The sequence below is a fragment of the Neolamprologus brichardi genome, chromosome 9 (assembly GCF_056152115.1).
Source record: "Neolamprologus brichardi isolate AB-2024 chromosome 9, ASM5615211v1, whole genome shotgun sequence".
In the NCBI taxonomy this organism is placed as follows: Eukaryota; Metazoa; Chordata; class Actinopteri; order Cichliformes; family Cichlidae; genus Neolamprologus; species Neolamprologus brichardi.
In genome coordinates, this window is record NC_142112.1 from 39,092,850 (window position 1) to 39,110,152 (window position 17,303).

Below are 17,303 nucleotides of genomic sequence, written 5' to 3' on the forward strand. Positions count from 1 at the left end.
GAATTCAACATTAATGAATCAATGTTACGGAAGTGGAGGAAGTGCAGTTTTTGGCTTTCCCATATTTCAAAAGTGCTTCATCTCTTTGCTATGACTGTCTGCATAATTTCCAGATGATAATGGTTTTAGCCGCTGCAATGCTTTCGACCAAAACAGGCGCAGCTTGATGACATCATCAATATGCGCTATCGCGATAGAGCGATATAGTCAAAATCTCTACCGTTGGCCAAATTTATATCGTTTATATCGCCCAGCCCTACTTTCAGTCAGAATAACCAGAGTCAAAAGAGAGACTCTGTGCCAGAAGTCACTCTGAGACGCCTGAAATCACCACTGTTTTCTTTCATTGTCAAGTTTCTGTTGTTTGCACCGCTTGCTGTGCTAGTTTGGCTTTCTGTTATCAGCAAGTAGACCTTCACTATCAAACTCTCTGATTTGTTTGTCCTCATAGAAGATGAGGTGTTAAAGGCCACTGATGCTGAGGTTAAACTCCCAGAAGGTAGTGATCCCTCTGTGTGGGTTTGTTCCTGAAGTTTTGGTACTGCTGTGTGTCATGGGCTGTTTTTCCTTCTGTGTATTATTAGTAGAGGTTACAGGAGAGGCTACTGAGAAGAAGAACACGACTCGAGGTACTAAAACCTGCCGACTGCATGTCCAGAGTGTCCTGTAATGTGTATGATTTTATAATTAAAGAATGCAGAAAGTGTGATTTTTAGGGGCGTCCACAACTTTGAATTAAGTGATTGAAGCAACTGCCAGTGACAGCAAACCAACCAGTGACAGCAAAGGGTACCATTAGTTGGTAAATGGCCTGTATTTGTAAAGCGCTTTTCTAGTCCCTAAGGACCCCAAAGCACTTTACACAACCAGTCATCCACCCATTGGTGATGGCAGCTACATTGTAGCCACAGCCACCCTGGGGCGCACTGACAGAGGCGAGGCTGCCGGACACTGGCGCCACCAGGCCCTCTGACCACCACCAGTAGGCAACGGGTGAAGTGTCTTGCCCAAGGACACAACGACCGAGACTGTTGGAGCCGGGGCTCGAACCGGCAACCTTCTGATTACAAGACGAACACCCAACTCTTGAGCCACGATCAACCAAGAGTTGGCCTAGCATAGTTAACCCATGCTAGGATAGTAAACACTGGAGCCTCGAATATCCGCTGTGACCCACAGTCAGTTATACCTATCGTGGTCGCCCCTTTAGTCATTTAAAATTTGGCTGATATCAGCTTCAAGGCTATCTTCCCTTGCACCCCTGGACTGTTTCCATCACTGGACATCCCTACTTGCACTCTCCTGTCTGTGATTTCACCGCAGTCCTCTAACTCTGACCCAAATTTCATGTCGTAGAGCAAAGATGGTGATGACTGCTGGGTCTCTGGCTACAACCAAGAGACTAAAAGAGCTATTCTGACTCAAAGAGTCTATTGTGTCCGAGCCCAAAGCTAGTCCGTCACGAGCAACTTTTTATTTCATTTTTCAACTTGCGCGCCATGAAATTAAACTCCCAGAGAAAGACTATTCAGACAGTCTTTACTGTAAAGTCCCGACTCTTTAAACTGAACAACATTCAGAGGAAAATGCCTGAACTAGGATGTTACCCACCTACACTCTCTGGAGCTGTAGCCTGACCACACCTCGCCAGAATTGTGTCCCTATTAATTTGTTCTCTTCCACAAGATGAAGTTGAAGATTTTGCTGTTTTGAGACAGTGGAGAAAGTACAAGTGGTCAGAACAGGAAATACCAGCAGTGGAAGCTGCCCAGAGGTAGGGAAAGCAACGACCATGAAGGTGAAATCAGCCAAATTTAAATCGGATAAAGTTTGATTTTCATGAGTCTCACGTCGTACACAATGACGTGTTCTTCACAGGGATAATTTAATCCTTGATTCTAATAAATTGAACTCTGTGGATGTTTTGTAAAAGCTACATAATCCTAAGTCTTAAACAGTCGAGGACCCCATTTTTGTGGCTTTTAAATTGACCCTAACATCGGACTTGCATCTCTTCCCCTGCATCTCTAACATTTCCTTGGTTGCTGTGTGCCAGCACACTAATGAGTCGTAGTGGTGAGCATGTGGACAGTAATCTTAAGACTTTTCACCTCAAGCCTCAGACCACGTCGTCCGAGGCGCCATGCTGCGTTCGACTCTGAAGAACGAGTTGAGGATGATCCATGAGAAGATGGAGGCCAAGAGGATCGCTCGCATCGCAGTGGCTGAGATTAGGGCTTTTCTCACCCAAGAGGAGGAAGCAAGGGAGGCAGTCTGGGCGCTGAAGAAGAAGGAGCTGGAGGTGGCTGAGGAGCAACTCAGACAGCAGAGGGAAAGCGAAGAGAGGAGAAAGGAGGCAGAGAGGTTGGAAAAGGAGAGGATAGAGAAGGAAAAGATTGAGAAGGACAAGCTGGAAAAGGAAGCCAAGGAGAAAGCTGAGAGAGAAAGGTTAGCTCAAGAGAAGGCAGAAAAAGAGAGAAAGGAGTTGGAGAGGCTTGCTAAAGAAAAGGCAGCTAGAGAAGAAAAGGAAAGAATGGAGAAAGAGAGGGTGGAGAGGGAAAAGGCAGAGAGGGAGAAACAGGAGAAAGAAAGAGTGGAAAGGGAGAGGGCTGAAAAGGAAAGGCTTGAGAGGGAACGCATTGCAAAAGAAAGAGAGAGAACAGAGCGGGAGAAGGCAGAGAGGGAAAGATTAGAAAGGGAGAGACTTGAAAAGGAAAGGGTCGCCAAGGAGAAGGAAAGACTAGAGAAAGAACGGATCGCCAAGGAGAAGGCAGAAAGGGAAAGATTGGAGAGGGAACGGATCGCCAAAGAAAAGGAAAGATTGGAGAGGGAACGGATCGCCAAAGAAAAGGAAAGATTGGAGAGGGAACGGATCGCCAAAGAAAAGGAAAGATTGGAGAGGGAACGGATCGCCAAGGAGAAGGAAAGACTAGAGAAAGAACGGATCGCCAAGGAGAAGGCAGAAAGGGAAAGATTGGAGAGGGAACGGATCGCCAAAGAAAAGGAAAGATTGGAGAGGGAACGGATCGCCAAAGAAAAGGAAAGATTGGAGAGGGAACGGATCGCCAAAGAAAAGGAAAGACTAGAGAGGGAACGGATCGCCAAGGAGAAGGAAAGACTAGAGAAAGAACGGATCGCCAAGGAGAAGGCAGAAAGGGAAAGATTGGAGAGGGAACGGATCGCCAAAGAAAAGGAAAGATTGGAGAGGGAACGGATCGCCAAAGAAAAGGAAAGATTGGAGAGGGAACGGATCGCCAAAGAAAAGGAAAGATTGGAGAGGGAACGGATCGCCAAAGAAAAGGAAAGATTGGAGAGAGAAAGGATCGCCAAGGAGAAGGAAAGACTGGAGAGGGAACGGATCGCCAAAGAAAAGGAAAGATTGGAGAGAGAAAGGATCGCCAAGGAGAAGGAAAGACTGGAGAGGGAACGGATCGCCAAAGAAAAGGAAAGATTGGAGAGAGAAAGGATCGCCAAGGAGAAGGAAAGACTGGAGAGGGAACGGATCGCCAAAGAAAAGGAAAGACTGGAGAGGGAACGGATCGCCAAGGAGAAGGAAAGACTGGAGAGGGAACGGATCGCCAAAGAAAAGGAAAGACTGGAGAGGGAACGGATCGCCAAGGAGAAGGAAAGACTGGAGAGGGAACGGATCGCCGAAGAAAAGGAAAGATTGGAGAGAGAAAGGATCGCCAAGGAGAAGGAAAGACTGGAGAGAGAAAGGATCGCCAAAGAAAAGGAAAGATTGGAGAGAGAACGGATCGCCAAGGAGAAGGAAAGACTGGAGAGGGAACGGATCGCCAAAGAAAAGGAAAGATTGGAGAGAGAACGGATCGCCAAGGAGAAGGAAAGATTGGAAAAAGAAAGGATTGCGAAGGAGAAGGCGGAAAGGGAAAGATTGGAGAGACAAAGAATCACCAAAGAAAAGGAACGACTTGAGAAAGAGAAGATCGCCAAGGAGAAAGCAGAAAAAGAAAGACTGGAAAGGGAACGGCTTGTTAAGGAAAGAGACAGACTCGCTAGAGAAAAGATAGACAAGGAAAGGATAGAGAAGGAGCACTTAGCCAAAGAAAGGGCAAGAGTCGCACAGGATAAGGAGAAATTAGAGCGAGAAAGAGTAGAAAAAGAAACGACAGAGAGAAAAGAGAGGGAGAGGATGGAACGGGAAAGACTGGAGAGGGCAGCGAAGATGAAGCTAGAGCGGGAGAAAACTCAAAAGGAGAAGATGGAGGTGGAGCGGCTGGCGAAAGAGGGTGTGGTGAGACAAGGAAACGGCTTAAAGAGACGAATGCTACCGGAGAGGAAGCTGAACAGTTCGCAGCTGAAAGGTGAGATAACCGAGAGAGTGACCATGACGGCGGTCAGGAGAGAGAAGAGCGTCTTAGAAGAGAAGAAGAAAATGCCTCATGGGACAAAGTGATGACCTCACAAATGGTCATGGCTCTGATTTGCCGGCCTCACCTCCCATATTCGGGAAACGGATAAAAAGCTACTCGGTGGGGTTTGAAGGTCTTGTAACCACCCAGCAAAGATGATGCTGAACACAAGTTTGAACACACTTTGCAATCCAGGCAGTTATTTTGAGTCTCCTTTGTAAATTAAATAAATACAAACGCTCTTCAAGTTTTATCCCCAACGAGGTTTAAAATGTTTTCCCTCCAGCGTGTTCTGCTTCTGTTGCTCATTCACAAAGTTACAGGACATTACACCTTCATGAAGGGCTCGAACCAGAGTCCTGTTACTACAGTCTTAACTGTGATACAGACACCACACAGCTGGAACTGTGGTGAACTAGAAATTAGTATTTCAAGCCAAAAGTTGATCATCTTCTATCCCAAACCACTCATACATGACTGTATTTGAGCTTTTGGAGGGGCAACACAATAAATTCACCATTAATCTACAGATGTGGCCCACAGATTGTTTCCCTTGTGTTACTGCTGCTCTTTCAATGCTGCAGACCTCTTGAAACAGGCTGATTTTCATAAGATTTATGTTGTCTTTGTTTTTCTCATGTTTATGAGACTTTGGTTGATGATGTGATGGTGACATTTATGGTTTTTCTTATGTTTTTTGCTCAAAGGATGAGAGCCAGTATAAGGCGTCTGAATTGTAAGTTTTGAGCTTTAGTTCAAAGTCATGTAGTGGATCTAAGTGGTGAAGGATGTTTGAGGACTTTTAAAATAACCTGTAATAACTGTTGTGTAGTAACGAAGCATCAGGAAGTCACGTGTCGTGAGCTGAATAAAGAAACTTTCACAGCCTCTGAAATTTATTAATCCTTTATTTATCCAGGTAAAAAAAATCTCATTGAGATTAAAAATCTCATTTCCAAGAGAGACCTGGCATCATGGCAACAAAAGTCACATACCACATAGGTATATAACATTTAAAACAAATACAATATCCCACACCAACATGTGTGAAATATACAATAACAGATCAAATTAAGAGAACATTAAAAACAATCACACTGAGTAAAAGAGTTATTCTCTCGTTCCTTTAAGACAGACTTAAACTCTCCCAAGGTAACCAATTCTGATAATTTCAGTTCCTTCTGCAGCGTATTTAAAAGCCTTTTTCCCCAATTCTGTTCTGATTTTTGGGACGAACCAATTGTATGATTTTGTTCGAACGAAGGCTGTATTGGTTGTGGTTTTTACATATATAAACACATAAACACACGCCCTGGATGAATACGACGGCTCTGCGGAACAACTTTAAATAATTTTACGTGCAATTTTTTTTTCAAATTATTTAGCTTTTCCTCCAAAATGTGAGAAAATGTTTGCTGAATAAATCCATCACATTAAGATTGGTTTCTTTCTCGTGGTTTAATAAAAATGAAAAAGCTACAAGAATATGAGTTTGTTTTTGGAGAATACAAAGACTCAGGTAATTTTTTAAAACCTGTTTGTTTCATTACCTCTCTCTATTTAATGGCAGTAGAAAGCAAGCTGTTTGACTTATTTTTACTTGCTTGATTATCAATAACGAAACAAACAAATGTCACATGGGTGGCTGGTTAGCTCAGCTGGTTAGAGCGTGGTGCTAATAACGCCAAGGTCACGGGTCGACCCCCGTACGGGCCAAGGTCTCGTTTTTTATGCCGACTAGGTTTGTGTTGTTACGGATGAACATGTTAGCATCTTGCTAACCAACCTACTGATGCTTCTGTGAAGCTGTGTCTCCTTTCAGCACCAAAAAACCAACATGGAGGTTGGAGACAAATAGGTCTGACTCTGACAAGGTCACAGGTTTGACTCCCATATAGGCAAAATGGAGAGCTTTTGTTCTCTGTGCTTCCTTTCCTGTTGGTTAAAGCCTCTTTCTTGTAAGCTGTTCAGCACGATGGCCCGTTAGCTCTGGGATAGAGCGTGGTGCTAGTGATGTCAATGTTATGGGTTCAGTCCTTATACAGAGCAGGTGTATGTGCTATTTAAAGGCAGTGGAGGTGGTCTCAGGGTTTGGAAGTGACAAAGTTGGGCAGGAGTCGGGTTATCAAGTGCATCCAGAGAATTTGTGGGAGCGTCACACTTATTTCTTTCATCAAAGCTGGAGCTCAGACTTCTTGGATGGTCTGTTAGTACAATAACCTCACTGCAGCATGTTATTGGTCAGGTAACGTCATTAAAAGGCTCCAAGAGCATAAACGTGGTCCAAAAGTCCACTTCAGGGTCTTCAGTTAGCTGAGGTGAAGCCTAGCAGACCCTGGAGGTCTCTGCTTAGTGCAGAGAGGTTTTTTCTCCATAACCAAAATACATGCAAACATCCCCAACCGTTCAACAGCAAAGCCTGTTGAGCATTAATACGAGGGCAGAATCCCTCTTCCTCTGCTCAGTGCTATCTCGAGCCACCACTGCTTCCTTCTGTGCTCACCGTGTGCTTGCTGCTTCGATCCTATCAGCTCAGATTTCCTTCCACAGGAAGATTATCGGGGTGCTGGCGCTCCCGAGCTCCCTGCTGCTGTCAGTTAAACGTCTTGAAAACGAAACCCCGCTTTTTGTTTTTAAAGGCACTGTCACACTTGGCTGTAAACCAAATCAGGTTTATATAAAGTTCAGAGTTTCCTCCTTCTGCTATTCCCATCTTCTTCTCTGAGTGCTGCAGTCTGGTTTTTATGTATGCTACTTTCAAAGGGACGAGAACCATTTTTCCTTAAGTTTCCCATGTGTACATATCTACTTTTTCACACCAGTCGTCCCTCGTTGTTGGCTTTAAATCATAAATACAGAGCTTAAAAAAGCTTATTATGGTCTAAACGAGTCTTTAAAGCTGATTTGTAAACAGTAATTTAACATTTCATCAGCGATAAATGTGATCTGGAAGGAAAGGCGCTGTTTTACGAGAGCTTGGTTTAATTGTCAAATAAAAAGCTGTAAATAACTTTGCGCGGTCTTTAAAACATTTATATCCTGAACACTGAACAGGACTGAAAGAAGCAAAGAGGCTGCATGTAGGAGACACACCTGAGAAGCAAACAGGTAAGTTTACACACACACACACACACACACACACACACACACACACACACACACACACATGCCCTCTGGCTCTGCTGACTCTTCTGATACCTGAGGAAACCACCTGGGAGCTGACCTCGTTCCCACCTGTGGTTTTGGACCCGCGAGCATCTCCGTGTCCTGCCAACAAAGCCTGACCGGCTTCACACTGAAGTTCTATATCAGTTCCACCCTGGAGCTCCTCCACACTGGGAGCTGCCCAGTACAACCAGTCTGCTAGTGTCTGAGCTCTGCTGGAAACCTGATTCGTTCTCAGCGTACTTCCTGTCACCGCTCGTTTTCTTTGCTATTGTTTAAAATTGCTGAACTACTGATGTCTTTTCACGTCGACATCAGTATTATAGAGAAATATACGTTTTATTTAATGAAAGAAATCTTTAATCTAACTTTTGCACTTAGATGCTCTTGTTTTGGTTTTTGGTTCCTTAAATGCAGAAATTTTGAAGGAAATATTGAATGAAAGCCACACTTTGTATAATTAGTTGGTATTTATCTTTAAACATCCACGCTGTGTTATTTTATTACACTATTTAATGAATAATTATGCCTTTTTTTTTACAGGTACACTATGCAGCCAGTGCAGTGTTTTTTGTATTTTTGTTCAGCGATCAGGAGTTTGTTTAATAGGTTTCTAGTATTCACAGCCATTATAGTCTGAGTGATTCGGTTTAAGTCATTTTGTCAGCTCTACACTGCTGTGGCCGGTTAGCTCAGCAGGTTAGAGCGTGGTGCTAATAACGCCAAGGTCACGGGTTCGACCCCCGTACGGGCCAAATTCATCACTGGCAATAATTATGTTTTTGAAGTCAAATGTTTGTCTCAGACGCCGTGGTAAACACTTTCCTAAAACATCTTATGTGGAGATAGAGGCTTTTATTGTGAAAGGCGCAAACAGGATGAAGCTGATTTCACACTTGCACGGAACAAAAACGGTTTCCTGTGCAGACTGGACGACAGGACAAACAGACACTTCTGCTGTTTCTTATTTTTTCTCCACTTCAAAGTCGGAAAAACTTCAAACGTTACAATTTTTTTAATCTGTGAGAATTAAAAATTGCACAGAGATAAATTGTATCAAAACAGAAGTCAGAAAGCATCAACAAACTCTTGTTTTTCCTTTAAAAACACATTTGTTCAACTTAGTTTTCAACTTTTTTCACCTTTTTGCTCCATCTTGTGGTACAAACTGGTATTACATGGAAGTACAGCCTGGCACTAGTTCAACTTCAGTAGATATCTCTTTACTATAATACATGCAGGCTGTTTATGGTTTAGTTAAAGACTTTAAACATTAATTTACAAAAGTACCTCTAAAACCAGTAAATTTAATGGATAAATAAATCTGCTTCCGGTGTTTTTGGAGAGTGACGCTCAGTCCTGTGCCGTCCTGTCTCTGTGTGTTAGTCCTGCGACAGACTGGCGAGCTGTCCAGGATGTACCCCGCCTCTCGCCCTATGACAGCTGCGATAGGCTCCAGCAACCCTGATAAGCGGAAGCGCAATCACTGTCTGCTTTTACCTGTCATAAATCACACATGATGTTTACACCGAGCATGAACTTGTTCCAGCACCAGCAATGTTTTAATCTTACTTCAGTCATTCCTCTTTTTATCCTGTAAACTGAAGAAACCATCAAGCCTGCAGCTGAAACAGCCAATCAGCAAGCTGCAGAGCCGCGAGACGTCGAGCCGACAGAGACCGCGCCATCCGTGACTCCGCCCAGACAGAGCGAATCAGGTACGCGTGAGCACGTCTGCAATTCAGTCCAGTTACCTGAAGGAGAAATAAGTTTGGGACCAGCAGATCAGTCACTACGAAGTGTTTGAGCCGTTGATGTAATAAAATAAAATAAGGTTTAAGGTCCAAATCTGCAGGTTTCTGAAGAGTTTAAGGCACGCCTGAGTAACCTGACTGACTGAGAGCGACAAACACAAACTATAAAAGCATGTAGTCGACTCCACGTGGCTGAAAGTGAAGCTCGTCGTATCCACAGCACCTGTATGAGTCTGAATGCTCACGTTACCTGCTGCCCCACACACCTGTGAGATCACTGATTGGCTCCCTGTTGATGTCATGATGGTAACATTATGGCTTCTGTGTGTGTGTGTGTGTGTGTGTGTGTGTGTGTGTGTGTGTGTGTGTGTGTGTGTGTGTGTCGTTGGTCCAGCTTCTGGATCTCAGGATGTGGAGTCTGAAATCCAAGGTTGGTGCTGCTGCTGCTGCTGCATGCCTCCACCTTCTCCACCTTCTCCTTCTGCCTCTGGATGATGGGATGTTCACGCCTGCATCTGTGTTTCTGTTTACATTTCACACGTTAATATGAAGAACAAAAACAGCAGTTATCACTGACTGACACCATCTTCTGTTGAATATTTGCTTTTTGTGTCACTTTCGTGGATTGTAGTTTTTAAAAAGATGTAATCAAACAAAACTCTGAGAGCATCAGTGCAGCGCTGCTCCCTGTTCAGCTTTGAAGCAAACGCAGAAGGTTATTAGTGAACTTTAGTCCTTTTAAATAGTCTGTGTGCAAAAATGTGTTCAGGATTGAAGGAACAGCCCGGCTTAACAGAACCTAAAACCTGACTTTTAGATGGCAGTTATCGCAGTGATGGTTATCTTCTGTGTCTCTGCTTCAGGCACTGAGCAGGCGTTTAGCCGATCATTAGACTTGAGCTGTGCTTAACTTTAGTCAGAGACATTATGAGAGGAACAGAAAGAATCTTTGCTGCTGTTTAAACTGCTGCACGTTAGAGCTCTGAAACTTAAACCTGCCACATTTAAACATTAACAGCCGCGATAACTCAGGCTTAGTGTGTTCAGACTGTTCTTTATTTAGTCACCACATCAAAGCTGAAAGCAGTTATTTCCTAATCCGTCCAGTATCAGGGTAAAACTAGCTGCAGCGCTGTGACTGCCGTTCATGTTAGGCTCTATGAAGCACACTCCTGGGCAGACTCTATCGAAGTTAAGGCGGACTGTAAATGAGAGATCGATGAAAATGTCACACTTTGTTGTTTTTAATGCCAAACTCTGGAGAGATAATCGGCTCCAGACCAGGAAGTCCATCCAGCAGGTTGAAAGAGCCGCCACACACCTGCCAGCCATTAATCTGGTTGTTCGTGACCTCGTAGCTGCTACAGTCCAGATGTGGCAGGTCGCCCTCTGCTGGAGGAGTGAAGGGACGCTGCATCGCTGCACACTGTGCTGAGCTGCTTCTTCTTCTCTGCATTTATTCCTTCAGTGCAATGCATGATGGGACGCCGTGCATGGGTAGTGAGCGTCTGTCCTGTTCGTTTCATCAGGCATCGTGAGGCTTGTTTCATATTTGGAGTTTATTAAAACTACAGTGGAGCGAGTGACTTCAGACTCATCCTCATCCTCACCTTCCACATATTCCCACACATCTTTGTAACTGTGTGTGTGTGTGTGTGTGTGTGTGTGTGTGTGTGTGTGTGTGCTTTAACTCATTTTCCTGATTCTCCACCTCCAGCTGCTGTGCCCCTCCCTGCGCCAGCAGAGGACAGCTTTGTACCAGGTCAGTTAAACACAACCAGGCGGGTTTAAAAAAAGCGGGTGGAGGGTCAGGGTGGAGGTTTAAAGATGGAGGTGAAAGGGAGGATATGTGGGACAAATGGTGATGAAGATGATGGAGCTTGTGTATGGAGGTCCTTCAAAAATGCCCCGAAATGGAAAACTGACTAACAGCCTGTAGATGATTGATAAACTGCGAGGATCAATTAGTAAATCGTGTCCAGATTAAGGAACAGATGTTTTCTTTAAACTCGTGAACATGAAGCTGAAATATATCAAATCAAAGTTTACTTATTAAATGAATTCATAGTTAAAGTGTGATTGATCTAAACGAGGACATTTCATTCGGCCAGCTTACATAAATGTGACATTTCACACTGTACTTACTTTCCTGGATGTAATTAGATTACTTAAAGTATTTTGGGCGTGTGCTCCGTGTGTGATCACGTGATCACGAACAATAATCACGTCTGTGTCTTTGTTTGTCGTAGATGATCCTCGGGAGAGCGTCAGTCCTTACGGTGAGCGCATCTGTCTCTCTGTGATGTCACTAAACGCTACAGCCTTCATGTTAATCGCTCGTTTTCTCGTCCTCTTCTTCAGGCGATGAAGCCAACACGATCGACACCACGGGAGGTGAGACAGCAGCATGTGAGGGCGGAAACCACGATCAGATTATTTTTTGTGGTAAAAGATAAAAACGATGATGATGATGGTGGTTTTGTTTCCTGTTGCAGTTCTGCTGGCCGAGCGTCAGACTGAGGAGAGCTCAGGTGAGTCAGGCTCAGATTAGTTACTGCTGTTACTCATATATGTTTTTAACGTTCAGCCTGTTCTCATGTGTGGATGATAGTTTCAGGGAGGCCCGATGGAGCCGTCCTGCTTTACTCTGATTGGTTGATTCCTCAAAGTGTCTCAAAGATGCAGATCTCAGAGATTCCCTGTATGAAAGAAACTCTGAGCGATCCATTATTTAATCAGTTCTACAGGTTATTTCTATAAAGTGTCATGAAATGAGATTAACGTGGTTGCAGCTCTGATACTGTGGAGCGTGTCATACATGACTCTGAATCACTGACTTTCTGTCCTTCAGTGGAGTCTGCAGAATACCTGACGAGCTCCAAGCTGACACAGGAAGCAGGTATCTGCAGTACACGCTTCAGCCTCAAACACTCACTGCAGGTTATTTTTACTTTGATAGACGATGTTGTGTTTTCACACACACCACTGAGTGTTTTGCTTGACTGTGACCCACATTTGGAGTATGTCTGGGGTAAAAACACCTACGTGCTTTTCTTTTTTGCGTCTGGCACAAACTCTACATCTCATGAGCAGCTTTTTCCTCTTTCTGGGCCAACACATTTGTCAGTGACATAGCTGAGCTGAAGTGGCCCAGATGAAGACTCGGTGTGTCTGCAGCCGCTTTCTGTATTTAATCAGCCAAATTAAACAAAGCGTCTCTTCAAACAGACCCAGTGAAGGAGCTGGAAGTTACACATCATGACCAGTATGGGGCTTGAACCCACGACCTTGGCGTTATTAGCACCACGCTCTGACCAGCTGAGCTAACTGGCCACTGTTCTGTGATCGAACACTAGCTGTGGAAATATCCTGTGTGACTCGTTTAACCTGATGACATGAAGCTGTTCACTGATCGGGGTCGTTTATCAGAATCAGGATACTTTATTGATCCCAGAGGACGTGATGTGGTCACCGTCGCTCCAGGACAGGAGCAGTAACAGACTGAACTAATAGTTTCGTTAAAGTTACAAAATATATACAAATAGCTCAAAAATAAATATCCAGAATATTACAGAGATTAAATATATATGATTAACATTTTACTCGATTACTGGCCTTGTTGATCAGTTCATTCAGTCTGTTGGCATCTGCGACCCTCAACCTGCTGCCCCAGCATGCAACAAAGAGCAGCGGTCCCCAATCCCCGGGTCACGGACTGGGACCGGGCCGCGAGAGCTGATCCGAGTGTAAAATTTATGGTTTCCATCGTTAACTCTGTTTCCCTGGGTCTTTTCCCGTGTTGACGACTCAGTAACCCAGTCCAGTTTAATCCGAGGGATTTATAGTCCTGCAAATGTCACATGGTCCTCCTAAAGTTCACAAATTCATAAACAAATTTGTCCTGAAACTGTGTCAGCTGGGATAGACTCCACCCTCTGCAACCCTGAACTGGATGGATGGATGGAGGGTGGATGGATGGATGGATGGAGGGTGGGTGGATGGATGGTGGGTGTATGGATGGATGGAGGATGGATGGATGGAAGGTGGATGGATGGATGGAGGATGGATGGATGGATGGAGGGTGGGTGGATGGAGGATGGATGGATGGAAGGTGGATGGATGGATGGATGGAGGATGGATGGATGGAAGGTGGATGGATGGATGGATGGAGGGTGGGTGGATGGATGGATGGATGGAGGGTAGGTGGATGGATGGATGGAGGATGGATGGATGGAAGGTGGATGGATGGATGGATGGAGGGTGGGTGGGTGGATGGATGGAGGATGGATGGATGGAAGGTGGATGGATGGATGGATGGAGGGTGGATGGATGGATGGATGGAGGATGGATGGATGGATGGAGGATGGATGGATGGAAGGTGGATGGATGGATGGATGGATGGATGGATGGATGGAAGGTGGATGGATGGATGGATGGAGGGTGGATGGATGGAGGATGGATAGATGGAGGATGGATGGATGGAAGGTGGATGGATGGATGGATGGATGGAGGATGGATGGATGGAAGGTGGATGGATGGATGGATGGAGGGTGGGTGGATGGATGGAGGGTGGGTGGATGGATGGATGGAGGATGGATGGATGGAAGGTGGATGGATGGATGGATGGAGGGTGGGTGGGTGGATGGATGGATGGAGGATGGATGGATGGAAGGTGGATGGATGGATGGATGGAGGGTGGATGGATGGATGGATGGATGGATGGAGGATGGATGGATGGAGGATGGATGGATGGAAGGTGGATGGATGGATGGATGGATGGATGGAGGATGGATGGATGGATGGAGGGTGGATGGATGGAGGATGGATGGATGGATGGATGGAAGGTGGATGGATGGATGGAGGATGGATGGATGGAGGATGGATGGATGGAAGGTGGATGGATGGATGGAGGGTGGGTGGATGGATGGATGGAGGGTGGATGGATGGATGGAGGGTGGGTGGGTGGATGGATGGTGGGTGTATGGATGGATGGATGGAGGGTGGATGGATGGAGGATGGATGGATGGATGGAGGGTGGGTGGATGGATGGTGGGTGTATGGATGGATGGATGGAGGGTGGATGGATGGAGGATGGATAGATGGAGGATGGATGGATGGAAGGTGGATGGATGGATGGATGGAGGATGGATGGATGGAAGGTGGATGGATGGAGGGTGGGTGGATGGATGGATGGAGGGTGGGTGGATGGATGGATGGAGGATGGATGGATGGAAGGTGGATGGATGGATGGATGGAGGGTGGGTGGGTGGATGGATGGATGGAGGATGGATGGATGGAAGGTGGATGGATGGATGGATGGATGGATGGATGGAGGATGGATGGATGGATGGAGGATGGATGGATGGAAGGTGGATGGATGGATGGATGGATGGATGGAGGGTGGATGGATGGAGGATGGATGGATGGAAGGTGGATGGATGGATGGATGGATGGATGGATGGATGGATGGAGGATGGATGGATGGAAGGTGGATGGATGGATGGATGGAGGGTGGGTGGATGGATGGATGGATGGATGGATGGATGGAGGATGGATGGATGGATGGAAGGTGGATGGATGGATGGATGGATGGATGGAGGATGGAGGATGGAAGGTGGATGGATGGATGGATGGAGGGTGGGTGGATGGATGGATGTATGGAGGGTGGATGGATGGATGGATGGATGGATGGAGGGTGGATGGATGGAGGATGGATGGATGGAGGATGGATGGATGGAAGGTGGATGGATGGATGGATGGATGGAGGGTGGATGGATGGAAGGTGGATGGATGGATGGATGGATGGAGGGTGGATGGTAATGGCTCTGTGTAGCATGTCTGTACTACACCCCCCCCCCCCCCCCCCCCCCCCCCCCCCCCCCCCCCCGTAACAGATATGCTGGAAGGTCATTTCCTCCGTTTTCAATAATGCAAAAAGAATTTCGGCTCATCTCCACCTGACCTCTGACCTTTATGCCGTACTGGTTTAGAGGACATTTATTGCTGCACCTGTTCATCCACACAGAGATCGTACCAGGGAGAGAGGATTCGGATAACCCACCTATGAACAGTGTCCAAATGTCCCAGGAGTGTTTGCAGCCTGAATCACAGTCTGGATATAACCGATAGCTCAGGGTGATCAGAGTTGTCAACCTCTCAGTCTTCACTGACGTCTTCTGTTTCCTGCTTTCAGAGCCGGTCGTAGAAGCAGAGAAGCAGCCTGAAGCAGCGGCAGACGTGGATCCACAGAGTGAGACGCCCAAACAGACGGAGGCCGAGGGTGAGCTCGCCGAGCTCGTCTGAGCAGACACGTTTCACTAAAGCCAAATAAAAGGAAACATATGAGACACCAACATTATAGTTGGGTCCAGATTTACTGATTTATTCTGAGTTGAATGGTTCAGAGGAGAGCGCCCCCTGCAGCTGAGCCAGCAGAGACATAATCTCTGCTGCGCCTCCTCGGCCTGCCCTCGGCCTCCTCCCAGTTAGACGTGCTTCAACCTCCTGCTGCTTTCCTTCCCTCATGCATGGCTAATGCTTCATCAGCAAATCTGGGTTGTAGTTTATAACATGACTCCTTTAAACCTGCGCTGTGACCTCCCACCTACCTTTGAGACATTCAGTTAAACTGCATCATAATTTTAAGTTTGAAATCTCATCCTGCACCACACACCCGGACACAAAAACAAGACAAAGCGGCTGAAAAACCAAAACCGTCTCCATCTTTGACCATAACTCTGTAATTCTGTGTCCGTCCAGGAACCTCAGAGAAACAGGCCGAGGACAAGCCGACAGAAAAAGGTGCAAACTGACTGTAACGTGCAGATTTTCAGCTTCGTGCTTTTTATTTCTCTGCAGTTTTATCATCACATCTTTTCCTCTCTGTTGTTTCTCCAGCAAAGAAGAAGAAACCAAAATTACTGAACAAGTTCGATAAAACCATCAAAGCAGAAATCGATGCTGCAGAGAAGCTTCGCAAGAAGGTACAAAATCTAAAGACATAAATAACAGCTGCAAACAGCTGCACAGACGCCTGACACTGTGCTCAGCTGTCTGCAGGTTTCCTTCACCATCATCTTCAATTAGACATAAAACACAAAGCTCATGTTCAGCTGAGGGCTGAAGCTCTCGTCTTCCTGACAGTCTGAGTCCAAATGAAACAGTCTGATAAACCGCAGCATGTCTGAGAGACACGAGCTGTAATCTTCTGCTTCTGAACTCGGACACAACCGAAGTCGTTATCCTGAAAACCTACTTAGTGTTGCTTTGAACTGTTCAGCCTCCGTTTGGTCTGTCAGTCGCGTTTTCTCGCTACAGTCGGATATCGTGGTGCAACTACGAACTCCACTCGGCTATCAGGGCTGTTAGCTTTGCTGCGACAGGCTCAGAGTGCAGAGGTCACTTCCTGTCAGGGTTCTTCCTCCCTACGGTTGCCAAATGCTGCTCATTGAATGCCTGCAGCCTTTACACACACACATCTGACACTGTCAGTCAGATGTTTGGACACACCGTCTCATTAAATGTTTTTTCTTTCTTTATTATTTCCATTGTAGATTCTCACTGAAGGCATCAACACTCTGAGTGAACATATGGAGTTATGTAGTAAACAAAAACTTTGAAATTACTCTAAACATGTTTTGAACACGAGATTCTTATAAACAGCCCCCTTTGCTTTCATTACTGCTCTTCACACATTCATGAGGTCGTCACTCCTCGTGTTTCTTGGCCCAAACAACGTCTGCTTGTTGCTTCTCCTCAGTCCTGGTTTCTCAGCAGCTGTTTTTTTTTTTTTGATCAAGGTCTTTTTATTGAACAAAGTATTGCTTCCAACAACAATTACGGCAATATTAACAAAGTCTTGCCCCCCCACCCACCCATCCAGAACAGTGTAACTAAAACCCAGCCAGAGAGGAAAGAAGAGATAAAATAAAATAAAATTACAGATACAAAGTAAATAAAATAAATGAACAACAGCAAGGGAAAAAAAAAAAAAAACAACAACAAAAAAAAAACA

At 45.5% G+C, this 17,303-nt stretch overlaps 1 protein-coding gene and 3 non-coding genes across 5 annotated transcripts in view; 3 read left to right on the forward strand and 1 right to left on the reverse strand.

The window, feature by feature from the left end:
• unm_hu7910 (un-named hu7910) overlaps positions 1–17,303 on the forward strand; it is a 44,805-nt gene that overhangs the window by 20,730 nt on the left and 6,772 nt on the right. For both annotated transcript variants that reach the window (XM_087846633.1, XM_087846632.1), the window contains 11 exons: positions 7,425–7,478; positions 9,143–9,253; positions 9,684–9,719; positions 11,007–11,051; positions 11,539–11,568; positions 11,651–11,683; positions 11,785–11,820; positions 12,141–12,188; positions 15,483–15,569; positions 16,049–16,090; positions 16,187–16,272. In XM_087846633.1, the coding sequence (XP_087702759.1) occupies positions 7,425–7,478; positions 9,143–9,253; positions 9,684–9,719; positions 11,007–11,051; positions 11,539–11,568; positions 11,651–11,683; positions 11,785–11,820; positions 12,141–12,188; positions 15,483–15,569; positions 16,049–16,090; positions 16,187–16,272 (608 nt within the window). The remainder of the gene's footprint in view (positions 1–7,424; positions 7,479–9,142; positions 9,254–9,683; positions 9,720–11,006; positions 11,052–11,538; positions 11,569–11,650; positions 11,684–11,784; positions 11,821–12,140; positions 12,189–15,482; positions 15,570–16,048; positions 16,091–16,186; positions 16,273–17,303) is intronic.
• On the forward strand, positions 6,014–6,086 carry trnai-aau (transfer RNA isoleucine (anticodon AAU)). Its single transcript has one exon. It is a non-coding gene; the product is annotated as a tRNA-Ile (tRNA).
• Positions 8,217–8,290, forward strand: trnai-aau (transfer RNA isoleucine (anticodon AAU)). The gene has a single exon. It is a non-coding gene; the product is annotated as a tRNA-Ile (tRNA).
• Positions 12,549–12,622, reverse strand: trnai-aau (transfer RNA isoleucine (anticodon AAU)). The gene has a single exon. It is a non-coding gene; the product is annotated as a tRNA-Ile (tRNA).